Genomic DNA, 22,416 nt, shown 5'->3' on the forward strand with positions numbered 1-22,416 from the left:
AATAACAAAAAACATGGTAAATACTCCAGAATGAATAATATTTGGCATAATACCGAGCAGTCTGACCGAGGTAGGAAGAGGATATGGGATACAAGTACCATCTTCCTATCCCCGATTGTTCCAAGTCTTCTGACGGCATTGGATTCGCAGCAGTGCTTCCGGACAATGTGGTGCAAGGACATTTATTATCCTCGATTAGCATATTTACAGTTGAATTGTATGCCATTCTTGTAGCACTTATCCATATAGCATCTATGCCTGTGTCACCATTTGTGGCCATTTCTGATTCCCTTAGTGCTTTACAGGCTATTCGAAAATTTGATACACCTCACCCCCTAGTTCTTTGTATCCAACTTTGGCTACGCCAGATCTCTAGCAAACAATTTTTTTTTTTTTTTTTTTTGCTGGGTCCCTGGTCATGTTGACGTCCAGGGCGATGAACAGGCAGACACTGCTGAGCGGTCAGCAGTACATGACCTCCCAGTTTCATATAGAAGTGTTCCATTCACAGACTATTTTGCTGAAATTGCTACCCACCTTCGCACCTGTTGGCAACAACATTGGTCTGATCTGCTTCATAAACTTGATTCTATTAAACTGAGTACTGTATAGGTTTCTGGCCGTCTTGTCATCAATGTCGGGGTTGGGAGACTACTCTCTCCCGTCTTCGCATTGGCCACACTCGTCTTACTCACAGGTATCTCATGGAGAGGTGCCCTGTTCCTCTGAGAATTGTCACGTTCCAGTATCTGTTAGCCACATTCTGTTTGACTGCCCACTCTCAGCAAGCATACAGAACTTACCTCCGTCATCGTCTCCGCTCTGCTGCCCTTTCTTTACCTTCCCTTCTTGCTGATGGACCCTCCTTTAACCCGTAAACGGTCCAAACGTATATATACGTTCACTACCGTACTGCCCCAACTTTTGAGAAAAAAAAATTGATTTTTAATAGGAAAAAAGAGCATATGGTACCCAAGCATCCCCAATTATTTTAATATGGTGCACAGTGAGTGCTCACACCCATTCTCACATGTCGAGGCGACTCAGGCTTATCGTGGCAATGTTAAATGTAGGACACACAAAACATATATACGTTTGGGGCACTAGCGGTAAAAACGTATATATACGTTTGGACCGTTCACGGGTTAATCCAGACTCTCACTGACTTTTTGACAGCGACTGATTTACTACACAAACTCTGATGATGATGCCTCTAGCACTCTCCTCTGTCCTTTCTACTTTATCTCTTGCTACCCTCTACCCCCTGCACTATCCACTGCCCTGCTGCACTCCATACCCTAATAATCATCCCTCTCCCTCTTGCCACCCATTTCCCCTGCATCCTTCCCTGCCCTGCTGCACTGTATAACCCTTGCAGTGTAGCGCTTCTTTTGATAATAATAATCCTGTCCATCTTGGGGGCTTAGAGAAAACGGAGTGAAGCACAGGGCTGTGATATTCACTCATAATGCACCATAAACAAAAAAGCTGTTTTCTCAGGTACACACAAATACAGTTACATAGATTATCATACTTAGCAGCATGTATGTAGAGAACCTAGGATAACCCAAAAAAGTCTAACTTATTTCCAGTACCTGGCTTGGGCTTGCCATATATGATTTTTGGTAAACTTTTTTTTCTCAGTTGTTTGTTGGGATATCTTTTTGAAACTTGGGTAATATATGATGGAAAGATTCTTCTTAACGTACACCAAAAATTAAAGAAACCAGACAACCGAGTTCACTTCACAGCCATTAGCTGTCCCTTAGCGGAATATTTTTGTGTTTTTTTTTTTTTTTTTTTATCTTGATAGAATTGAAGATATCTTACAGAAATAGGAGTTTGATTGGTTTCACGATGCAAAGTACCTTCAAATTTAGCTTATAGTGGAAATGTTTGATTTTTGCTGTTCAAGAGTAAACAAGTGACGTCACCGTCCAATGTGTGTCCAACTGGCCAGTCTAATACGCAGTCATGAATGGGATTGAAATTATTTATACAGTTACAATAATGCAGTAGCCTGCATAACAGTACATAAATCTTCTATTTTTTTTTGTGTGTGTGTGAATAAAAATTCAAAATGGAAAGCAAGAGTAATATAAGAGGTGCCTGTAGATGCGACTAATGAACAGAGAAAATGTTATTTTAGTGTCAGGAATGTCTGCATTATTTATTCTGGACCCTATTTTGAAATTTGTATGAAATTGGCCAAACTGCCAATTTCTGACCACTTTATTGGGTAGTTGGAACAGGTGAATGGGCAGTTTCTTGTACTCATTCGACAATAGAAGTAAGTTTATTCAGGTGTACACAAATAATTACATAGGATAACCTATAAAAGTAAGACAAAGTGACTATTTCCATTGAGGTCCTTAAAAGCTATCGTGTAGTCAATGGGTTTTAACGCATAATGAACCAGCTAGCCGTTTTGTATAACCAGAAACAAAAACAGATCTTGCAAGATTGTTCTTGCAAGAGTTGCACTGAAGCAAAGGTTCAGTGCAACGCTTGTATAAACCTTGCTGAATTTAAACAGCACTAGAGAAGGAATACTAGTGAAATAGCCATGAGTCTGGTAGAAAAACAATGGAATGTGCCAAAAATAGGGTGTAAATTGGGTGAAATCGTCGATGCGTAAATATTGCTGTTGTGTTAAGTGTATTTTAACCACTCTGTAATCTGGCCAAGTGTCTAATCCGGCACACTACAGGTCCCGATGATGCCGGATTAGTGATGGCCGATCTGTAGTACCCGTGATATTTGCCAAGTACGTACTCTGACTATAGGTCACTCAATGCTCCTACCAACAAAAACAAAAGGTAAAATTAAACAAAAGCTACAAACATGAACAGAATGCTCAACACAAATGCTGTCATACCAAGTTAAAATACGTAATAAATTACAACACCCATTAAATTTTTAATGGCTAAAAAGACTCCTAAGAATGTTCCAAGATCCCTAATCACCCTGGTAACTATAGTGAACCTCTATGACTAAAGTGGGGAAAGGGCGTCTTTTAAAGCCAACTGATCATTAAATCTGAATTATGAGAGTATTTTTCCATGACCATAGCATTAAGAGAATTTTGGGTTTAACAGACTGTGTTGTCTGGCCACAAATTTTTTCTTAAATCTGAAATTGGGATCAATTCAATTGAGGCTTTACTGCCAAAGAACCATGAAGACAAAAATGCCTAAGCTGTGGTCAAACTATTAAAATACGTTCAACATCAGGCTGCATGCCACAGGCCTCACAGGGAGAAAAGAAGCACCTGTGAATAGGTGGTTATGGGCAAGATTGTGCCCGAGTTTTCAGTCAAATTCATCTCAAAGCAATTATTCGTGTTGGAGGAAGAGAGCCAAACACCCACATCCTGTAAAACTCATAGTTTGTGGGGACATCTATTGATATAGCCAAGGAACCCACTATACTGGAGGCTCACTAAAGCAGCCTTTGCCTTGGCATTTGCCCATTCATTTTCCAGGACACCAACAGAACCCCACATCCCTGTGCTGCACGTTTCTAACCATTTGCAGATCTTTCAACCCACAGGATGAACATAAGCATACTGGGCTAGGGTAGAGGCATAATTTGAAATTGAAGAGCCCTCTAACCAACTAGATCACTTGGCACTTTTAGCAGTAAATAATTGCAACACAAGAACATCAAAGGTAAAATTAATAACCAACTACTAGCATGTTAACCCAAATGCTACGAAGGTAAAATAATCAGAATCTGTTAAAAAATTACAGTAAAAAAAAGATTCCCAAAGATCCTACAAACACCCCCATACATTATAAAAACCACGACAAAAGCAAAAATACCAATTTCATGGATGTACAGATAAAATGTGCACCGGTCAGCTGCATGTCACAAGCAACAGAGGGTAGGTAGGAGCACTTGCCAACAGTTGACCAAGTGAAGTGTACACATGCATCTAATACCCAGCTGATAGTAGTCTCTGTGGCTATTCCTGCTGAAAGAAGGCCATACACCCATGTCTTGCCTAACCCTATACAAATTTCCTTATCTGTAAAGCCGACCAGGCCAGCCACTTCAAAAAACACGTATTTGGCCCGTGAAATTTCTGCTGGTGCCCGGACCAGGTTGGGATACCATGATCAGGGCACCTACAGAACTCCACATCTTTGTACAATGACACACTTAGACAGCACTTAGGAATCTTTATTGTGAAAGCATTTCACCAGCCAGTGGCTTCACAAGTAGTTTGAGGTAATTAGTCCCTCAGCTGGCAGCAATGTGTTCAGTCCATAACATCTTTTTTGCTATGCATGGAAATGGGCTAACGACTCTAGAATCTTTTTGGACCACAGAGTGGACAAGCATACTGGGCCAGAATAAACAGAGAACATTGGAAATCTGAGTAGACAGTGAACCAAGATCCTACTGTTCCAGCTATCAGGATGAAAGCAGATAGGATTATGGAGCTCGGCAGTGAACACAGGATTTGTTTGGTAACTGTGCACAATAAGATTCCTCAACAACCAGCACTATCCTTGTGAAATCCAGTTAACCAGCAGATTTTATCCATTATTTCCAAAATCCAATAAACAAAAGTCCATTCAATTAAGGTTTTACTGTATATTCATTGGAAGGAAAAGCTCAGCCCATAGGGGTTGTACAGTACCAGGAAAATGAGACCAAGCAAATGGAGTACAGTTTCAATGCTTTGAACCAAGAATCCTTCACTAGCATCAAGGCACCTTCCTTGAACCGTTTCAATTCTTATTCATTCATTGATGATAAACCCATAGGAAATCACTTTTGATCTGAGGAAGGGGAGGTCTTCCAATTCCCCAGATGAGTTTCATTGGAATTAACCCTTTCACTGTCCAGACCTCCAAAATTAATACGTATTGTTCTGAGTGTCCTCTTTACCAAAAAAAAAGAACTCCTGAAATGGTAGATCTTTTTCTGGAGGTAATGATACCAAAAGTACAAAATTATATGGGAAACTAACAGAACTATACAAGCAAAAAGGTAGCAGTCTTTGGTCTTGGAATTTATGCAGTGGCAATTTCACCTGCTTTGAGTACTATTTTAAACTAATTCTATTGTTCCTTTCAACCATATTATTAGCTATTTCCCTAGTATGCCTTTCAGTCTATCGATTGAGGGCAAAAAAAAAAAAATACCCATTCAACTATTACCACTACCCTATAAGTGCACACAAGTCAATAATTTGGCCAATTTTAAACTTAATACCAAATTAAAAAGGAGTCCAAAATAGACATTCCAAGCATTACATTACCCTTGTTCATTAATCACATCCTCAGGCCTGTCCTCTATTACACTTCCTTTCCATGTTGAATTATAATCACACAAATATAAGATTTACAGCTTGATAAAGCTCCTGGAGAGGAAAACTTTGCCACAATAAAATGTCACTAGTTGCACATGTCCTTTTTCTTAACAAGATTTATTCTTTTTCTCAGGTAATAAAATGCAACTAGGAATGATTGGTCATGGTTTACAGTATTCCAATAATTGAATCAGACCTATTAAAATCACATAAAACAGACTGGAGTTCTAGGGAAGGGACCTTGCCCCAGGAAAATCTACAAAAATCAAATATTTCCACTACTTGAGCTCGATTTAAAGCTGTACGTCTATTCCTGACACCAACCAACAAAATCTGTCAGTAGTATGTCTTCCATCAAATGATACTAAATAATAGCCAATAAAATCACAAAAAAACTATCTAAGGAAATGCCTCAAAACAGCTAATTTAAACTATATATAAAGTCAAAGTTTTGCCTTTCTCATCTTGCACTACATAGGGCAGGATTTTTTTTTTTATACTGTGCACACTTGCCACACATCCATTTCCTCATACCTAGGCCAAAATTTACTGCTCACAGCTTATGTGGGTAAGCTAAGCTTGTAATGTTGAACTATACAAGGGACCCTGGTCTCAGTGATGTAATTCAGCCACTTAAGAGACTCCCTTGATGGAGAGAGATCCAGGTAGTAATTCCACTATTTTTATCTTTAAGCACAATAAGCTTACCATTACAATATTAGATAATGGTTATATGTATAAATTTACAAATGTATTTTACCCTTTACTCATGAACCCCTTTGTTATACAGAGTTAAATAACCATACATGGCTGTGAATGTATTAGAACCTTATATCTTACCAAATTTTTTGCCGACTATAAAAAATTTGTCAGTGCAAAAAAATTTTAAACATTTACTGAATAGGGGTGGGGATAGCATTAAACCCATAGGGATCATGAAGCACCTTGGGAAACGAAAGAATCTCAGCCAAGTTAAATAATAAATTACGATTTCAAATCAAACAGATTAAATGCAGAAACATGTCCTTTGCATAAGATTATAGACAAAAAAATTTGCTTAAATGATGCAGTAGGTAAAGATATGCAGTCTGTTTGTCTTATATAATAAAGTAAGGTATGCTACCTCCTTTACAGCAGCAATACCAATACATATATTAATCCACATTTTATTTTCAAACCTTGTGTAAAAAAGATATGCTTAATATGGGAAAGTTTAATAATTAGAGGGTTAGAAATAAGATACATAAATGTTGCAAAAAGAATTATTTTATTGCTTTATGAAGAAATAACAGAAAAAATCAAAACTTGTCAGAGCCTTCTTGAGCTCTTCTCATTTAGCAATCTTGGCCTATATACTCAATGGAGTTTTGTCAACTATTTCAGGTACTGTTCCAATGCTCAATTCCTGAGGCATTAATGTGTTGTGTAAATGATTTAATAAATGATTCAACAAATTACTGTATCTCAATTTACCTCATGCTCAAAAATACTCAATGATAATATTGTTTATTTAAGAACTAAACTAAAGACATCATTCATAAGGAAAGTATGAACTCAATGAAATTAAACTGGTATGTATAGAACTTTACATACACAGTATATGCCTCAAGAAATACGATCTAGTGCCTCAAGCATAATAATGCTGCTTCCTCGGATTACCTGTCAAGAAAATAATACGATTAAAAAGAATTCGAAAACCTACAAATTTAAATTATTCTAACCAGTTATTAATCTAAAGCTTTACAAGATGTCAATATTGTTTTTAGATTCACCTTTGCATTTGACTATGAAAATAAAATTTTAAGGTTGTGAATAGTTACATTATTTATAATGCCAATTAAAGTAAACAAGAATTTCAAAAAGGGTACAAATTAAAGTGGGTTTCACTGTACCCAACCACAAACTGTATCCCCACAAAACACAACATAGCATAAAGAAATTTTATATATGCAATATTTAACAATTTTACATGAACCCCTTCAAGAGTGTGCCTCTTGGACAAAGGGCTCCTGATACAAGAAAGTGGAGCTACCCTTCCCCTTTCTTGAATCAAATCTAATCACCTCTAATTCACCAAGTGCTGTATGACCCCTATGGGTTTAGCAATTTCTCTGTGAATACGATACTACACAAACAAACTTAGCCCCTTCCAATAATAAAACGTTACCCAATTTCACCATCCATGGAAGTCTGCTGTCTAAGTTAACTACAAATGAAAACCCTTAAACTGTCAATCAAGGCAGCAGATACACAAGCAGACAAGAATGCAGCTTGCCATCAAACCTAAGAGTGATGTTAGACGAAAAATGATTCAGTGGAGCCTGAAACGGTCTGCCTATTCTCTCTCTACCCACCCACTAAAGAAGGTACTGTGCTTGCCTACTGAAGAGCCAAAGCTCACAACAACTGCATGGGCAACCAGTTTTCCAATCAGAGCACTGACACTGTCCTTGTAAATTCCTGCATGTTCAAAATAATGCAGAACTGCTATTCCTTGTTATTTTTTAGTAAGATTAACATATAATTACTTAAATATGATGTTAAATTGGTGGCTCATGTCTAATAGGATACCATCTCAAGCATGCATTTCCTTATGAATGGCTTCAAGCTGAAGGGTGAACTGGCACAAGCACTCACAGATCACACTCGCCCCAGGAGGCAAATTCTACTCAATGCTGACAGCATCGACAAAATAAATTTTAATGCCCTCAAAGACAACTGCTGTCAAGAGAATCAATTTGCAGAACACAGACTCAAATTGCTCATTCAGGATTTTGCTTATTACTTTGATGTTATTGGAAGACTAATGCAATACTGGATTAACCCCCACCCCCATCACAAATTTTGCACTTTAATTCTTATTTCCTAAATAGCATGTCTTGTGGTATGCTTTGGCTTCAACTGTCATTAATTTCTAGGGATAAGTTTACTTTTTTTTTCATCATGTTAAAAACTATTTTAGTTTACATAATATTGCTAATGTTTAGTTTATTTTTATCTAGACCTTGTTTGTGTCTGCATTCACATTTTCCATGCACTGGTTTCTGTTAAGAACACTCAAGATGGTTTCACAGGAAATGTATGAGGGATTCCTGTATTTTGTCCTAGTATACTCTACTGCTGAAGGTAAACTTGCTAAACATCTCTTCATGCTGCTTATTTCTAAGATTATTCTCCACACATGAATGGGACAAATCTAAGGTCTGAATACTGAATCATTTGTAATGAGCTGGAGGCAGAGAGAACAATAATTAAAGCAGACATGGCATAATTCCACTAAAAATACTGGAGTAGAAGACAGTTGTCTCTAGATAATTCTGATTTTAACCCTTTGACTTGTTTCAGTCGTATATATACGTCTTACGAGCCAATGTGTTTGAACGTATATACACAAAAAATTCTAGCAGCTTCAAATCAAGCAGGAGAAAGCTGGTAGGCCCACATGTGAGAGAATGGGGCTGTGTGGTCACTGTGTGCAGTATATAAAAAAAACAAAATCTTGCAGCAAGCAGTGCATAATTAGGAAGAAAAAAAAAACAAAAAACAAAAAAAAAAAAAAACTTTTGGGACTAAAATGCCGACTGAGGTGTATTTTCGTATAGTTTTTATGGTTATACTCTTGTTTTTCTACTCACATTTGACAGAATGGAAAACATATTATAGAAATGGAGGCAATTTTGATTGGTTTTACTATGAAAACGACCTTGAAATGGAGCTCAAAGTGGGGAAAATGTTTGATTTTTGCTGATGTTCAAGAGTAAACAAATGATGTCCTTGTCCAATAAATGTTCAACTAGCCATTCTAATATGCAGTCATGAATGGGTTGGCATTATTTATACAGTAGGGCCCCACTTATACGGCAGGTTAGGTTCCAGGCTGTCACCGGAAAGCAGACATCGCCTGAAGGCAGAATGCCATTTTTTCCATTTATAAATGCATATAAATGCCAAACAAGTTTACACTAAATTATATTAAGTTAATAATAGAACTAGGCATTAAAAACACACAAAACAAAATACTGTATTCACAGTACAGTACATTCATTACTTATCTTGAAGTATTTGTAATCTTAATGTAGGGAGAGGCGAGTAGTACTTATTTGTAGGAAGTCAGGTGTAGGTAGCCCTGGCTCCCAGTCTCATACATAATATATGATATTTAAAACATCCCAGAGTTAAAATACATATACAGTACACTCACTATTTACCTTAAAATATGTGTAGTCTTAATATAGGAAGAGAGGCGAGTAGTATTTATTTGTAGGAAGTCAGTGTAGGTAGCCGGTAGGTGTAGCCCACCTGGGCTACACCTGCACAATGTCACTTGTCCAATACACATCCAACTGGCCAGTCTAATACACATTTAGAAATACACTGACATTACAGCATTATTATAATTGCACAAGTCTACATAACGGTAAATCTACTTTGCGAATAAAAATTCAAAATTGAAACCAAGCATAATTATATAAGAGGGGCCTGGAGACATGACTAAGGAACAGAAGAAATGTTTTTTTAGTCCCAAGAATGTCTAGTCTATTCTGGACCGTTTTTAAAATGGCAATTTTTTAATTGTGTGTGAACTTGGCCAAATTACCAATTTTTGATCACTATCTGGTAAATGAAATGGGTAAATATGCAGTTTCTTGTACTCAGAATAGAAGGAATAATAGCGAAATAGCTACAAGTTTGGGCAACTGGAACAGTGGAATTGGCCAAAAATCTGATGCAACGTGGGCAAAAATAGCAGATACATAAATATCGCTCAGACCACTAACTTTACGACAGCGTAATTCTGAAGTTTTCCTTCAAATGTTGGTTTCATTACCTTCAGAAAACGATTCTCTATTATTTCACATTTTTTTTAAATTCCTCGACCATCAGAGCAAATCCGAGATCAGGGGTTTCGACCCTGAAAGGGTTACAGTAAGTACAGTGGACCCCCGCATACCGTTGGCATCACATAACGTTAAATCCGCATACTGATACATTTTATCGCTAAGATTTTGCCTCGCATACCGCAAAAAAAACCGCTCACCGCTATTCATCTGAGACGCGTCTATGTGAGGCCTGAGCCAGCCTCACATGTTCTGCCAGTGGCATTGTTTACAAGCCAGCCTCCGCGGTAACATCCAAGCATACAATCGGAACATTTCGTATTATTACAGCATTTTTGGTGATTTTATCTGCAAAATAAGTGACCATGGGCCCCAAGAAAGCTTCTAGTGCCAACCCTGTGGTAAAAAGGGTGAGAAATATTATCGAAATACTGTGGTACCATGGTCAACTGCTGATGCTGCTGCTGCTGTAGCACTCAGCTGCTGCTGCTACTGTACCATCAGCTGCTGCTGTACCACCGTCAGCTGCTGCTGCTGCAGTACAGTCTGCTGCTGCTGTAGCACTGTCAGCTGCTGCTGTAGCACTGTCAGCTGCTGCTGTAGCACTGTCAGCTGCTGCTGTAGCACTGTCAGCTGCTGCTGCTGCTGTAGCACTGTCAGCTGCTGCTGCTGCTGTAGCACTGTCAGCTGCTGCTGCTGCTGTAGCACTGTCAGCTGCTGCTGCTGCTGTAGCACTGTCTGCTGCTGCTGCTGCTGTAGCACTGTCAGCTGCTGCTGCTGCTGCTGCTGTAGCACTGTCATCTGCTGCACCACCGTCAGCTGCTGCTGCTGCTGTAGCACCGTCTGCTGCTGCTGTAGCACCGTTGTTGGTGTGGTTTATTGAGAATACCAAGAAATAGGTAGTAGGTTGGTAGACAGCAACCACCCAGGGAAGTACTACCGTCCTGCCAGATGACTGTGAAACAAAAACCTGTAACTGTTTTGCATGATGGTAGGATTGCTGGTTTCTTTTTCTGTCTCATAAACACGCTAAGATAACAGGGATATCTTGCTACTCCTACTTACACTTTGGTCACACTTCATAGACACGCACATGCATATATATATATACATACATCTAGGTTTTTCTCCTTTTTCTAAATAGCTCTTGTTCTTTTTTATTTCTTCTATTGTCCATGGGGAAGTGGAAAAGAATCTTTCCTCCGTAAGCCATGCGTGTCGTATGAGGCGACTAAAATGCCGGGAGCAATGGGCTAGTAACCCCTTCTCCTGTATACAATTACTAAAAAAGAGAAGAAGAAAAACTTTATAAAACTGGGTTGCTTAAATGTGCGTGGATGTAGTGCGGATGACAAGAAACAGATGATTGCTGATGTTATGAATGAAAAGAAGTTGGATGTCCTGGCCCTAAGCGAAACAAAGCTGAAGGGGGTAGGAGAGTTTCAGTGGGGGGAAATAAATGGGATTAAATCTGGAGTATCTGAGAGAGTTAGAGCAAAGGAAGGGGTAGCAGTAATGTTAAATGATCAGTTATGGAAGGAGAAAAGAGAATATGAATGTGTAAATTCAAGAATTATGTGGATTAAAGTAAAGGTTGGATGCGAGAAGTGGGTCATAATAAGCGTGTATGCACCTGGAGAAGAGAGGAATGCAGAGGAGAGAGAGAGATTTTGGGAGATGTTAAGTGAATGTATAGGAGCCTTTGAACCAAGTGAGAGAGTAATTGTGGTAGGGGACTTGAATGCTAAAGTAGGAGAAACTTTTAGAGAGGGTGTGGTAGGTAAGTTTGGGGTGCCAGGTGTAAATGATAATGGGAGCCCTTTGATTGAACTTTGTATAGAAAGGGGTTTAGTTATAGGTAATACATATTTTAAGAAAAAGAGGATAAATAAGTATACACGATATGATGTAGGGCGAAATGACAGTAGTTTGTTGGATTATGTATTGGTAGATAAAAGACTGTTGAGTAGACTTCAGGATGTACATGTTTATAGAGGGGCCGCAGATATATCAGATCACTTTCTAGTTGTAGCTACACTGAGAGTAAAAGGTAGATGGGATACAAGGAGAATAGAAGCATCAGGGAAGAGAGAGGTAAAGGTTTATAAACTAAAAGAGGAGGCAGTTAGGGTAAGATATAAACAGCTATTGGAGGATAGATGGGCTAATGAGAGCATAGGCAATGGGGTCGAAGAGGTATGGGGTAGGTTTACAAATGTAGTGTTAGAGTGTTCAGCAGAAGTTTGTGGTTACAGGAAAGTGGGTGCAGGAGGGAAGAGGAGCGATTGGTGGAATGATGATGTAAAGAGAGTAGTAAGGGAGAAAAAGTTAGCATATGAGAAGTTTTTACAAAGTAGAAGTGATGCAAGGAGGGAAGAGTATATGGAGAAAAAGAGAGAAGTTAAGAGAGTTGTGAAGCAATGTAAAAAGAGAGCAAATGAGAGAGTGGGTGAGATGTTATCAACAAATTTTGTTGAAAATAAGAAAAAGTTTTGGAGTGAGATTAACAAGTTAAGAAAGCCTAGAGAACAAATGGATTTGTCAGTTAAAAATAGGAGAGGAGAGTTATTAAATGGAGAGTTAGAGGTATTACCTGGAGTTTACCTGGAGAGAGTTTCGGGGGTCAACGCCCCCGCGGCCCGGTCTGTGATGGAGGGAATATTTTGAGGAATTGTTAAATGTTGAGGAAGATAGGGAAGCTGTGATTTCGTGTATAGGGCAAGGAGGAATAACATCTTGTAGGAGTGAGGAAGAGCCAGTTGTGAGTGTGGGGGAAGTTCGTGAGGCAGTAGGTAAAATGAAAGGGGGTAAGGCAGCCGGGATTGATGGGATAAAGATAGAAATGTTAAAAGCAGGTGGGGATATAGTTTTGGAGTGGTTGGTGCAATTATTTAATAAATGTATGGAAGAGGGTAAGGTACCTAGGGATTGGCAGAGAGCATGCATAGTTCCTTTGTATAAAGGCAAAGGGGATAAAAGAGAGTGCAAAAATTATAGGGGGATAAGTCTGTTGAGTGTACCTGGTAAAGTGTATGGTAGAGTTATAATTGAAAGAATTAAGAGTAAGACGGAGAATAGGATAGCAGATGAACAAGGAGGCTTTAGGAAAGGTAGGGGGTGTGTGGACCAGGTGTTTACAGTGAAACATATAAGTAAGCAGTATTTAGATAAGGCTAAAGAGGTCTTTGTGGCATTTATGGATTTGGAAAAGGCGTATGACAGGGTGGATAGGGGGGCAATGTGGCAGATGTTGCAAGTGTATGGTGTAGGAGGTAGGTTACTGAAAGCAGTGAAGAGTTTTTACGAGGATAGTGAGGCTCAAGTTAGAGTATGTAGGAAAGAGGGAAATTTTTTCCCAGTAAAAGTAGGCCTTAGACAAGGATGTGTGATGTCACCGTGGTTGTTTAATATATTTATAGATGGGGTTGTAAGAGAAGTAAATGCGAGGGTCTTGGCAAGAGGCGTGGAGTTAAAAGATAAAGAATCACACACAAAGTGGGAGTTGTCACAGCTGCTCTTTGCTGATGACACTGTGCTCTTGGGAGATTCTGAAGAGAAGTTGCAGAGATTGGTGGATGAATTTGGTAGGGTGTGCAAAAGAAGAAAATTAAAGGTGAATACAGGAAAGAGTAAGGTTATGAGGATAACAAAAAGATTAGGTGATGAAAGATTGAATATCAGATTGGAGGGAGAGAGTATGGAGGAGGTGAACGTATTCAGATATTTGGGAGTGGACGTGTCAGCGGATGGGTCTATGAAAGATGAGGTGAATCATAGAATTGATGAGGGAAAAAGAGTGAGTGGTGCACTTAGGAGTCTGTGGAGACAAAGAACTTTGTCCTTGGAGGCAAAGAGGGGAATGTATGAGAGTATAGTTTTACCAACGCTCTTATATGGGTGTGAAGCGTGGGTGATGAATGTTGCAGCGAGGAGAAGGCTGGAGGCAGTGGAGATGTCATGTCTGAGGGCAATGTGTGGTGTGAATATAATGCAGAGAATTCGTAGTTTGGAAGTTAGGAGGAGGTGCGGGATTACCAAAACTGTTGTCCAGAGGGCTGAGGAAGGGTTGTTGAGGTGGTTCGGACATGTAGAGAGAATGGAGCGAAACAGAATGACTTCAAGAGTGTATCAGTCTGTAGTGGAAGGAAGGCGGGGTAGGGGTCGGCCTAGGAAGGGTTGGAGGGAGGGGGTAAAGGAGGTTTTGTGTGCGAGGGGCTTGGACTTCCAGCAGGCATGCGTGAGCGTGTTTGATAGGAGTGAATGGAGACAAATGGTTTTTAATACTTGACGTGCTGTTGGAGTGTGAGCAAAGTAACATTTATGAAGGGATTCAGGGAAACCGGCAGGCCGGACTTGAGTCCTGGAGATGGGAAGTACAGTGCCTGCACTCTGAAGGAGGGGTGTTAATGTTGCAGTTTAAAAACTGTAGTGTAAAGCACCCTTCTGGCAAGACAGTGATGGAGTGAATGATGGTGAAAGTTTTTCTTTTTCGGGCCACCCTGCCTTGGTGGGAATCGGCCAGTGTGATAATAATAATAAAAAAACCAAGAAACAATTAACCCCAGAGGGTTAGCCACCCAGGATAACCCAAAAAAGTCAGTGTCATCGAAGACTAACTTATTTCCATTGGGGTCCTTAATCTTGTCTCCCAGGATGCAACCCACACCAGTCGACTAACACCCAGGTGAACAGGGAAAAATGCCTGGAACTAGTGCTCATATTGGTGAATTTAAAGCCAGCAAAGGTTGGTTTGAGAGATTTAAGAATCGTAGTGGCATACACAGTATGATAAGGCCTGTTCTGGAAGAGAATGCCAAACAGGACCTACAGTAATCAGGAGGAAAAGGCACTCCCAGGACACGGTGTCTCATCAGTCATTGCTGCATCTTCAATAAAGGTAAGTGTCATTTATTCTTCATTTAGTAGAGTAGTACATGCACAATATATATTGTACATGTACTACTCGACTATTGTGCATGTATCCTTCTCTTTGTGTGTAGGAAAATGTATATTTCATGTGGTAAAAAATTTTTTTCATACTTTTGGGTGTCTTGCACAATTAATTTGATTTCCATTATTTCTTATGGGGAAAATTCATTCGCATAACGATAATTTTGCATAACAATGAGCTCCCAGGAACGGATTAATATCGTTATGCGGGGGTCCACTGTAATTTGTGTATCATATATGCATTTTTTTTTTAAGGCCTAGCTCTATTGCTTACTTAACCGCCGAAACTACAAATCCTGAGGAGTCTTCTAGTGTCGAAGAATTTGTGGGGGGCAAAAAAAAAAAAAAATTATTATTAAATGATAGAGAATCTTTTCCCATTGGTAATGACACCAAAAAAAACGAAATTAGATGGAAAACTTACAGAATTACGCTCTTGCAAAGTTAGCGACCTCAGCGATATTTACGAATCAGCGATTTCACCCACTTTGAACCCTATTTTCGGCTAATTCCATTGTTCCAGTCAACCAAACTCATAGCTATTTCTTTAGAACTCCATTTGTTCTATCAACCGAGTACAAGAAACTGCCCATTTACCGATTTCAATTACCCAATAACGTGGTCAGAAATTTGTAATTTGGCCAATTTCACGCAAATTAAAAAATATGCCAATTTCAAAATAGGGTCCAGAATGAATAATGCAGACATTCCTGGCTCTAAAATAACATTTTCTTTGTTCATCAGTCACGTCTCTAAGCCCCTCTGATATTACTCTTGCTTTCTATTTTGAATTTTTATTCAAACAAAAAATAGAAGACTTATTACAATATTGCAGTAGTCTGCATAATTGTATAAATAATGTCAACACATTCATGACTGCATATTAGAATGGCTAGTTGGACATTTATTGGACAATGACATTATTTGTTTACTTTTGAACATTGGCAAAAATCAAACATTTCCCCTATTTGGAGCTCCATTTCAAGGTTCTATTCGCAGTAAAACCAATCAAAATCACCGCTATTTTTTTTTTTTTATTATTTATGTCTTTGCAAACAGTATATTGAGATTTTGTATGGGTTGCAATGCAAAGAGCCTCTATTATGCCTAGGCATTATGGGCCAACTTAACATTATTGGCTTACAGACTACTTAACACTAAGGATTATATCATAGTTGTACAGTAGATTATTAACCCTTTCAGGGTCCAGAGGCCAAATTTCAAAGTGCACACCAGGGTCCAAGAATTTTCAAAAAATAATTGTTATTTTTTCTTATGAAATGGTAGAGAATCTTTTTCTGAAGGTAATAAAACAAAAAGTATGAAATTTGATGGAAAACCGACGAAATTATGCTCTCGCGAATTTTGATGTGTCAGCAATATTTACGAATCGGCAATTTTGCCGACTGACTTCCATTTTAGGCCAATTACATTATTCCAGTCGACCAAATTCTTAGCTATTTCACTAGTATTATTACTTCTATTCTATCGATTGAGCACAATAAATCGCCCAGTCAACTCTTTCAATTACAAAATAAAGTGATCGGAAATTGGTAATTTGGCCAATTGAACACAAAGTTCAAAATATTCCAATTTCAAAATAGGGTCCAGATTAAACAATGCAGGCATTCCTGGCACTAAACTAACATTTCCTCTGTTCATTAGTTATGTTTTGAGGCTTTACAAATGAATTCCAATTTGATTTTTTATTCAAATAAAAAAATAGATTTACTGTTATGCAATATTGTAATAATTGTATATCACCACATTTGTGAATGTATATTAGACCCACCAGCTGGAGTGTATTAGACGTGCGAGGTCATTTGTTTACTCTTGAACATCAACAAAAATTTAACATTTCCGCTACTTTGAGCTCAGTTTCAAGCCATTTCCAGTGCTAAAACCAATCAAAATCATCTCTATTTCTGTAATATATCTTCCATTCTATCAAATGAGATCAAGAAATCGCAAATACAACTATAAAAAACGCATGAAAAAACACTTCAAAGTCGATGTTTTAATCGAAAATCACGGTCTCAGTTTTTTCTCATACACTGTGTGCTGCAGGATTTGTTTTATGTGGTGCACACATACCACAGATGTATTCTCTCATATCTAGGCCCAAATTTACCACTCACAGCTTATCAGTTAGCTGAGCTCATGGCGTAGATCTACGGTTTGGACCCTGAACGTAAAGCCGTAGATCTACAGCACGGACCCTGAAAGGGTTAATATCTTCTGGTAATGAATTCCATATTTTGGGGCCCTTTATGTGCCTAGAGTTTTTACAGTGTGATATGGACACGAACTATATCAAATAGAGATCTGTCTTGTGTTGTGGTCATGTGTCCTGTTTAGGTTGGCGAGGAGAAGTTTGAGTGGAGGGTTTATATTTGCATGTATTGTTCTGTGTATGTAGTAAGCACATGAATAAACATGGATGTTCTTAATGGTGAGCAGATTCAGACTTTTGAAAATTGGTGGAGTATGCTGGTGGGAATGGGAATTTGTTATCAACCTTACTGCTGCCTTTTGCTGGGTTATTAGGGGTTTTAGGTGATTGGATGTTGTTGATTCCCATACACAAATTCCATATGTAAGGTAAGGGTATACGAGTGAATGGTACAGTGCCAGGAGAGCCGATTGTGGAACGTAGTACCTTATCTCTGATAGTATGCCTACAGTCTGGGAGATTTTCTTGGTGATTTGTTGTATGTGTGTCCGGAACTTAAGGCTACTGTCAAGGTGGATACCTAGGAATTTTCCCTCCGAGTCTTGTGACTGATGATCCGTTTAGCGTTATGTTAATTAGATCACTTGCAGCTTTGTTTCCAAACTGAACGAAATAGGCTTTATCAGTGTTCAGGGTAAGTTTGTTAGTCATCATCCAAGCAGATATTTTCTGTAATTCGACATTGAATGTGTTTGCTAGTATGACTGTTTTGGTGGGAAAAGACACATGTAGTGTCATCTGCAAATAATATGGGTTTGAGTAGCTGTGATGCATTCGGTAGATCATTGATGTAGATGAGAAAGAGGAGTGGTCCAAGGACACTTCCTTGTGGGACTCCTACTGTGATTGGTTGGGTGCAAGAGTTTGCATCATTTGCATACACACATTGAGTTCTGTTACTAAGGTATGATTTTAGGTAGTTGAGGGAGTGGCCTCTGATACCATAGTGCGTTAATTTGGAGTACAGCAGTTCATGGTCGACTGTATCAAAAGCTTTACGAAAATCAATAAAAATGCCCAGCGGGCATGTTTTCCATTCTATCAAATGAAACCAAGAAAACGAGAATACAACCATAAATACTATATGAAAATACACCACAAAGTTGGCATTTTAATTAAAAAAAAAAAACACTCATTATGCACTGCTTACCACAGGATTTTTTTTTATATGGTGCACACTGACCACACAGACCCATTCTCTCACATGTGGGCCTACCAGCTTTCTCCTGCTTGATTTGAAGCCACTAGAATTTCTGAGTATATATACGTCATCACGGTGGCTCGCAAGACATATATACAACCGAAACAGTCAAAGGGTTAATATATGATCGTGTAAACATGTTATCAGGCTTTATAAGCATTTGAAAGTGAAGTGGAAAAAAAAAAGCCCAAAATGTTGCCCGATAATTACACTATTTTTCTGTAAACAAAACCCAGAATCCACATTTTTTTGAATAATTCTCATATCCGTGCGCGAAATTGCCCAACCCCTCCCTTGAAGATCAGAGAACTTTCCATAGATTCTGCCTACTTAGAGGTCTATTTTAGGAAAATTCCAGTTTTCAAACCAACATAGCAATTTTGCTAGTATGCCTTCTGCACTATCAAGTACGTAATAACAAGAAACTGCTCATTCAACCATGAAAAACTACCCTATTAAACACCAGAAGTCTGCAATTTGACGAATTTCACAAATCTCAAAAATTCTCATTACAAAAACAGCCCAAAATAAACATTGTAGGCATTTAACTGTACCAGCAAACAGGGTGTGGATCTGGCAAGATGCCTTATTGCTACAAATTTATTAATCTGATATTAAGAGGGAAGTTCAGCCAGTGCCCACTAACATCAAGTTTGGCTACTAGGTTATTTTAAGTTAAACACACAATGTGCCTCTATATGCCCAAGACCATGTGTAAAGCAGCGTTTTCTATTCGAGGTATACTTGCGAGTGGGAGATCATCTTGTCACCTATCGCTAGAGACCCAAAATTTGGCCATCTCAAAAATCTTTGATATTATTCTAATACCACAAGATGTTGAAAAGGCAATAAATGATATGCTCATGCACTCTGTTCCAGGTCCAGACTCGTCAAACTCCATGTTCATCAAGAACGGCAAGAAGCCCCTGTCACGTGCCTTCAGCATTGTATGGAGAGGGAGCACGGACACGGGTCATCCCACACTCACTAAAAACAACAGACATAGCCCCACTCTACAAAGTCGTCAGTAAAGCAATTGCAAAGAGCTACAAACCGACAACACTAACATCCCATGTCATAAAAATCTTTGAAAGGTATCTAAGCAGCAAGATTGCCAACCACTTGTATACCCATCAAATACACAACCCAGGGCAACACGGGTTTAGAGCAAGTCGCTCCTGCCTGTCCCAGCTACTGGACCACTATGACAAGGTCCTGTAGTAGTATACAGTGGACCCTCGACATTCGATACTAATCCGTTCCTGAGAGCTATCGAATGTCGAAAATATCGAAAGTCAAATTAATTTTCCCCATAAGAAATAATGGAAATCAAATTAATCCCTGCAAGACACGCAAAATTATGAAAAAAACATTTACCACATGAAATATTAAGATTAACCCTTTGACTGTTTTCGACGTATAAATGCGTCTTACGAGCCAATGTTTCTGACGTACAGTGGACCCCCGCATAACGATGGCATCACATAGCGATTAATCCGCATACCGCTTGCTTTAATCGCAAAAATTTTGCCGCGCATACCGATTAAAAACCCGCTCACCGATTTTCGTCCGAGACGCGTCCAATGTGCGCCCTCAGCCAGCCTCACATGTGCCGCCCGTGCCATTGTTTACCAGCCAGCCTCCGCGGTAACATCCAAGCATACAATCGGAATATTTCGTATTATTACAGTGTTTTCGGTGCTGTTTCTGGAAAATAAGTGACCATGGGCCCCAAGAAAGCTTCTAGTGCCAACCGTACACCAATAAGGGTGAGAATTCCAATAGAAATGAAGAAAGAGATCATTGATAAGTATGAAAGTGGAGTGCGTATCGCCGACCTGGTCAGGTTGTACAAGAAACCCCAATCAACCATCGCTACTATTGTGGGCACCAGAAAGGCAATCAAGGAAGCTGTTCTTGCCAAAGGTTTAACTGTGTTTTCGAAACAAAGATCGCAAGTGATGGAAGATGTTGAGAGACTCTTATTGGTGTGGATAAATGAAAAACAGCTAGCAGGAGATAGCGTCTCTCAAGCGATCATATGTGAAAAGGCTAGGAAGTTGCATGAGGATTTAATTAAAAAAATGCCTGCAACTAGTGATGATGTGAGTGAATTTAAGGCCAGCAAAGGTTGGTTTGAGAGATTTAAGAAGCATAGTGGCATACATAGTGTGATAAGGCATGGTGAGGCTGCCAGTTCGGACCACAAAGCGGCTGAAAAATATGTGCAGGAATTCAAGGAGTACATAGACAGTGAAGGACTGAAACCTGAACAAGTGTTTAATTGTGATGAAACAGGCCTGTTTTGGAAGAAAATGCCAAGCAGGACCTACATTACTCAGGAGGAAAAGGCACTCCCAGGACATAAGCCTATGAAAGACAGGCTTACTTTGTTGATGTGTGCCAATGCTAGTGGTGATTGCAAAGTTAAGCCTTTATTAGTGTATCACTCAAACTCCCAGAGCGTTCAGGCAAAAGAATGTCCTCAAGGATAATTTGTGTGTGCTGTGGAGGGCAAACAGTAAGGCATGGGTCACTAGGGACTTTTTCTATAACTGGTTACACCATGCATTTGCCCCCAATGTGAAAGATTACCTAACTGAAAAGAAATTAGAACTTAAGTGCCTCCTGGTGTTAGACAATGCCCCTGGTCATCCTACAGACGTGGCAGAGCGACTTTATGGGGACATGAGCTTCATTAAGGTGAAGTTTTTGCCTCCTAATACCACTCCTCTCCTGCAGCCCATGGACCAGCAGGTTATTGCAAACTTCAAAAAACTGTACACAAAAGCTCTGTTTGAAAGGTGCTTTGTAGTGACCTCAGAAACTCAACTGACTCTAAGAGAGTTTTGGAGAGAGCACTTTAATATCCTCAATTGTGTAAACCTTATAGGTAAGGCTTGGGAGGGAGTGACTAAGAAGACCTTGAACTCTGCTTGGAAGAAACTGTGGCCAGAATGTGTAGACAAAAGGGATTTTGAAGGGTTTGAGGCTAACCCTGAGAGGATTATGCCACTTGAGGAATCCATTGTGGCATTGGGAAAGTCCTTGGGGTTGGAGGTTAGTGGGGAGGATGTGGAAGAATTGGTGAAGGAGGACAATGAAGAACTAACCACTGATGAGCTGATAGATCAACTTCAAGAGCAAGAGGCCAGACCTGAGGAAACTGGTTCAGAGGAGGGGAGAGAGAAATTGAAGAAGTTGCCTACTACAAAGATTAAAGAAATCTGTGCAAAGTGGCTTGAAGTGCAAACCTTCATGGATGAAAATCACCCTCACACAGCTATTGCAAGCCGTGTTGGCAACCTGTACACTGACAATGTTGTGAAACACTTTAGGGAAGTCATAAAGGAACGAGAGGTACAGGCCACTATGGACAGATATGTTGTGCGAAAGAAGTCCAGTGACTCTGAAGCTGGTCCTAGTGGCATTAAAAGAAGAAGGGAAGTAACCCCAGAAAAGGACTTGACACCTCAAGTCTTAATGGAAGGGGATTCCCCTTCTAAACACTAACACTCTCTCTCCCCTCCTCCCATCCCATCAATCATCACCAGATCTTCAATAAAAGTAAGTGTCATGTAAGTGTGCATGCCTTTTTCAGTTTATGTGTATTAAAATTAACATTTCATGTGGTAAAAATTTTTTTTTTTCATACTTTTGGGTGTCTTGCACGGATTAATTTTATTTCCATTATTTCTTATGGGGAAAATTCATTCACATACCGATTATTTCGCATAACAATTACCCCTCTTGCACGGATTAAAATCGTTATGCGGGGGTCCACTGTATATACTATACTCAATAATTCTAGCGGCTTCAAATCAAGCGGGAGAAAGCTGGTAGGCCCACATGTGAGAATGGGTCTGTGTGG

The 22,416-nt window shown here is 39.3% G+C and overlaps 1 protein-coding gene across 1 annotated transcript in view; it reads right to left on the minus strand.

Moving 5' to 3' along the window:
* Window positions 1–6,571: 6,571 nt before the first annotated feature.
* The window catches only part of SNRPG (small nuclear ribonucleoprotein G), a 35,097-nt gene continuing 19,252 nt past the window's right edge, over window positions 6,572–22,416 (minus strand). The window contains exon 3 of the mRNA XM_070083478.1: window positions 6,572–6,982. Within this exon, the coding sequence (XP_069939579.1) occupies window positions 6,929–6,982 (54 nt within the window). The 3' untranslated portion in view covers window positions 6,572–6,928. The remainder of the gene's footprint in view (window positions 6,983–22,416) is intronic.

Source organism: Cherax quadricarinatus, chromosome 1, assembly GCF_038502225.1.
Source record: "Cherax quadricarinatus isolate ZL_2023a chromosome 1, ASM3850222v1, whole genome shotgun sequence".
Lineage (NCBI taxonomy): Eukaryota > Metazoa > Arthropoda > Malacostraca > Decapoda > Parastacidae > Cherax > Cherax quadricarinatus.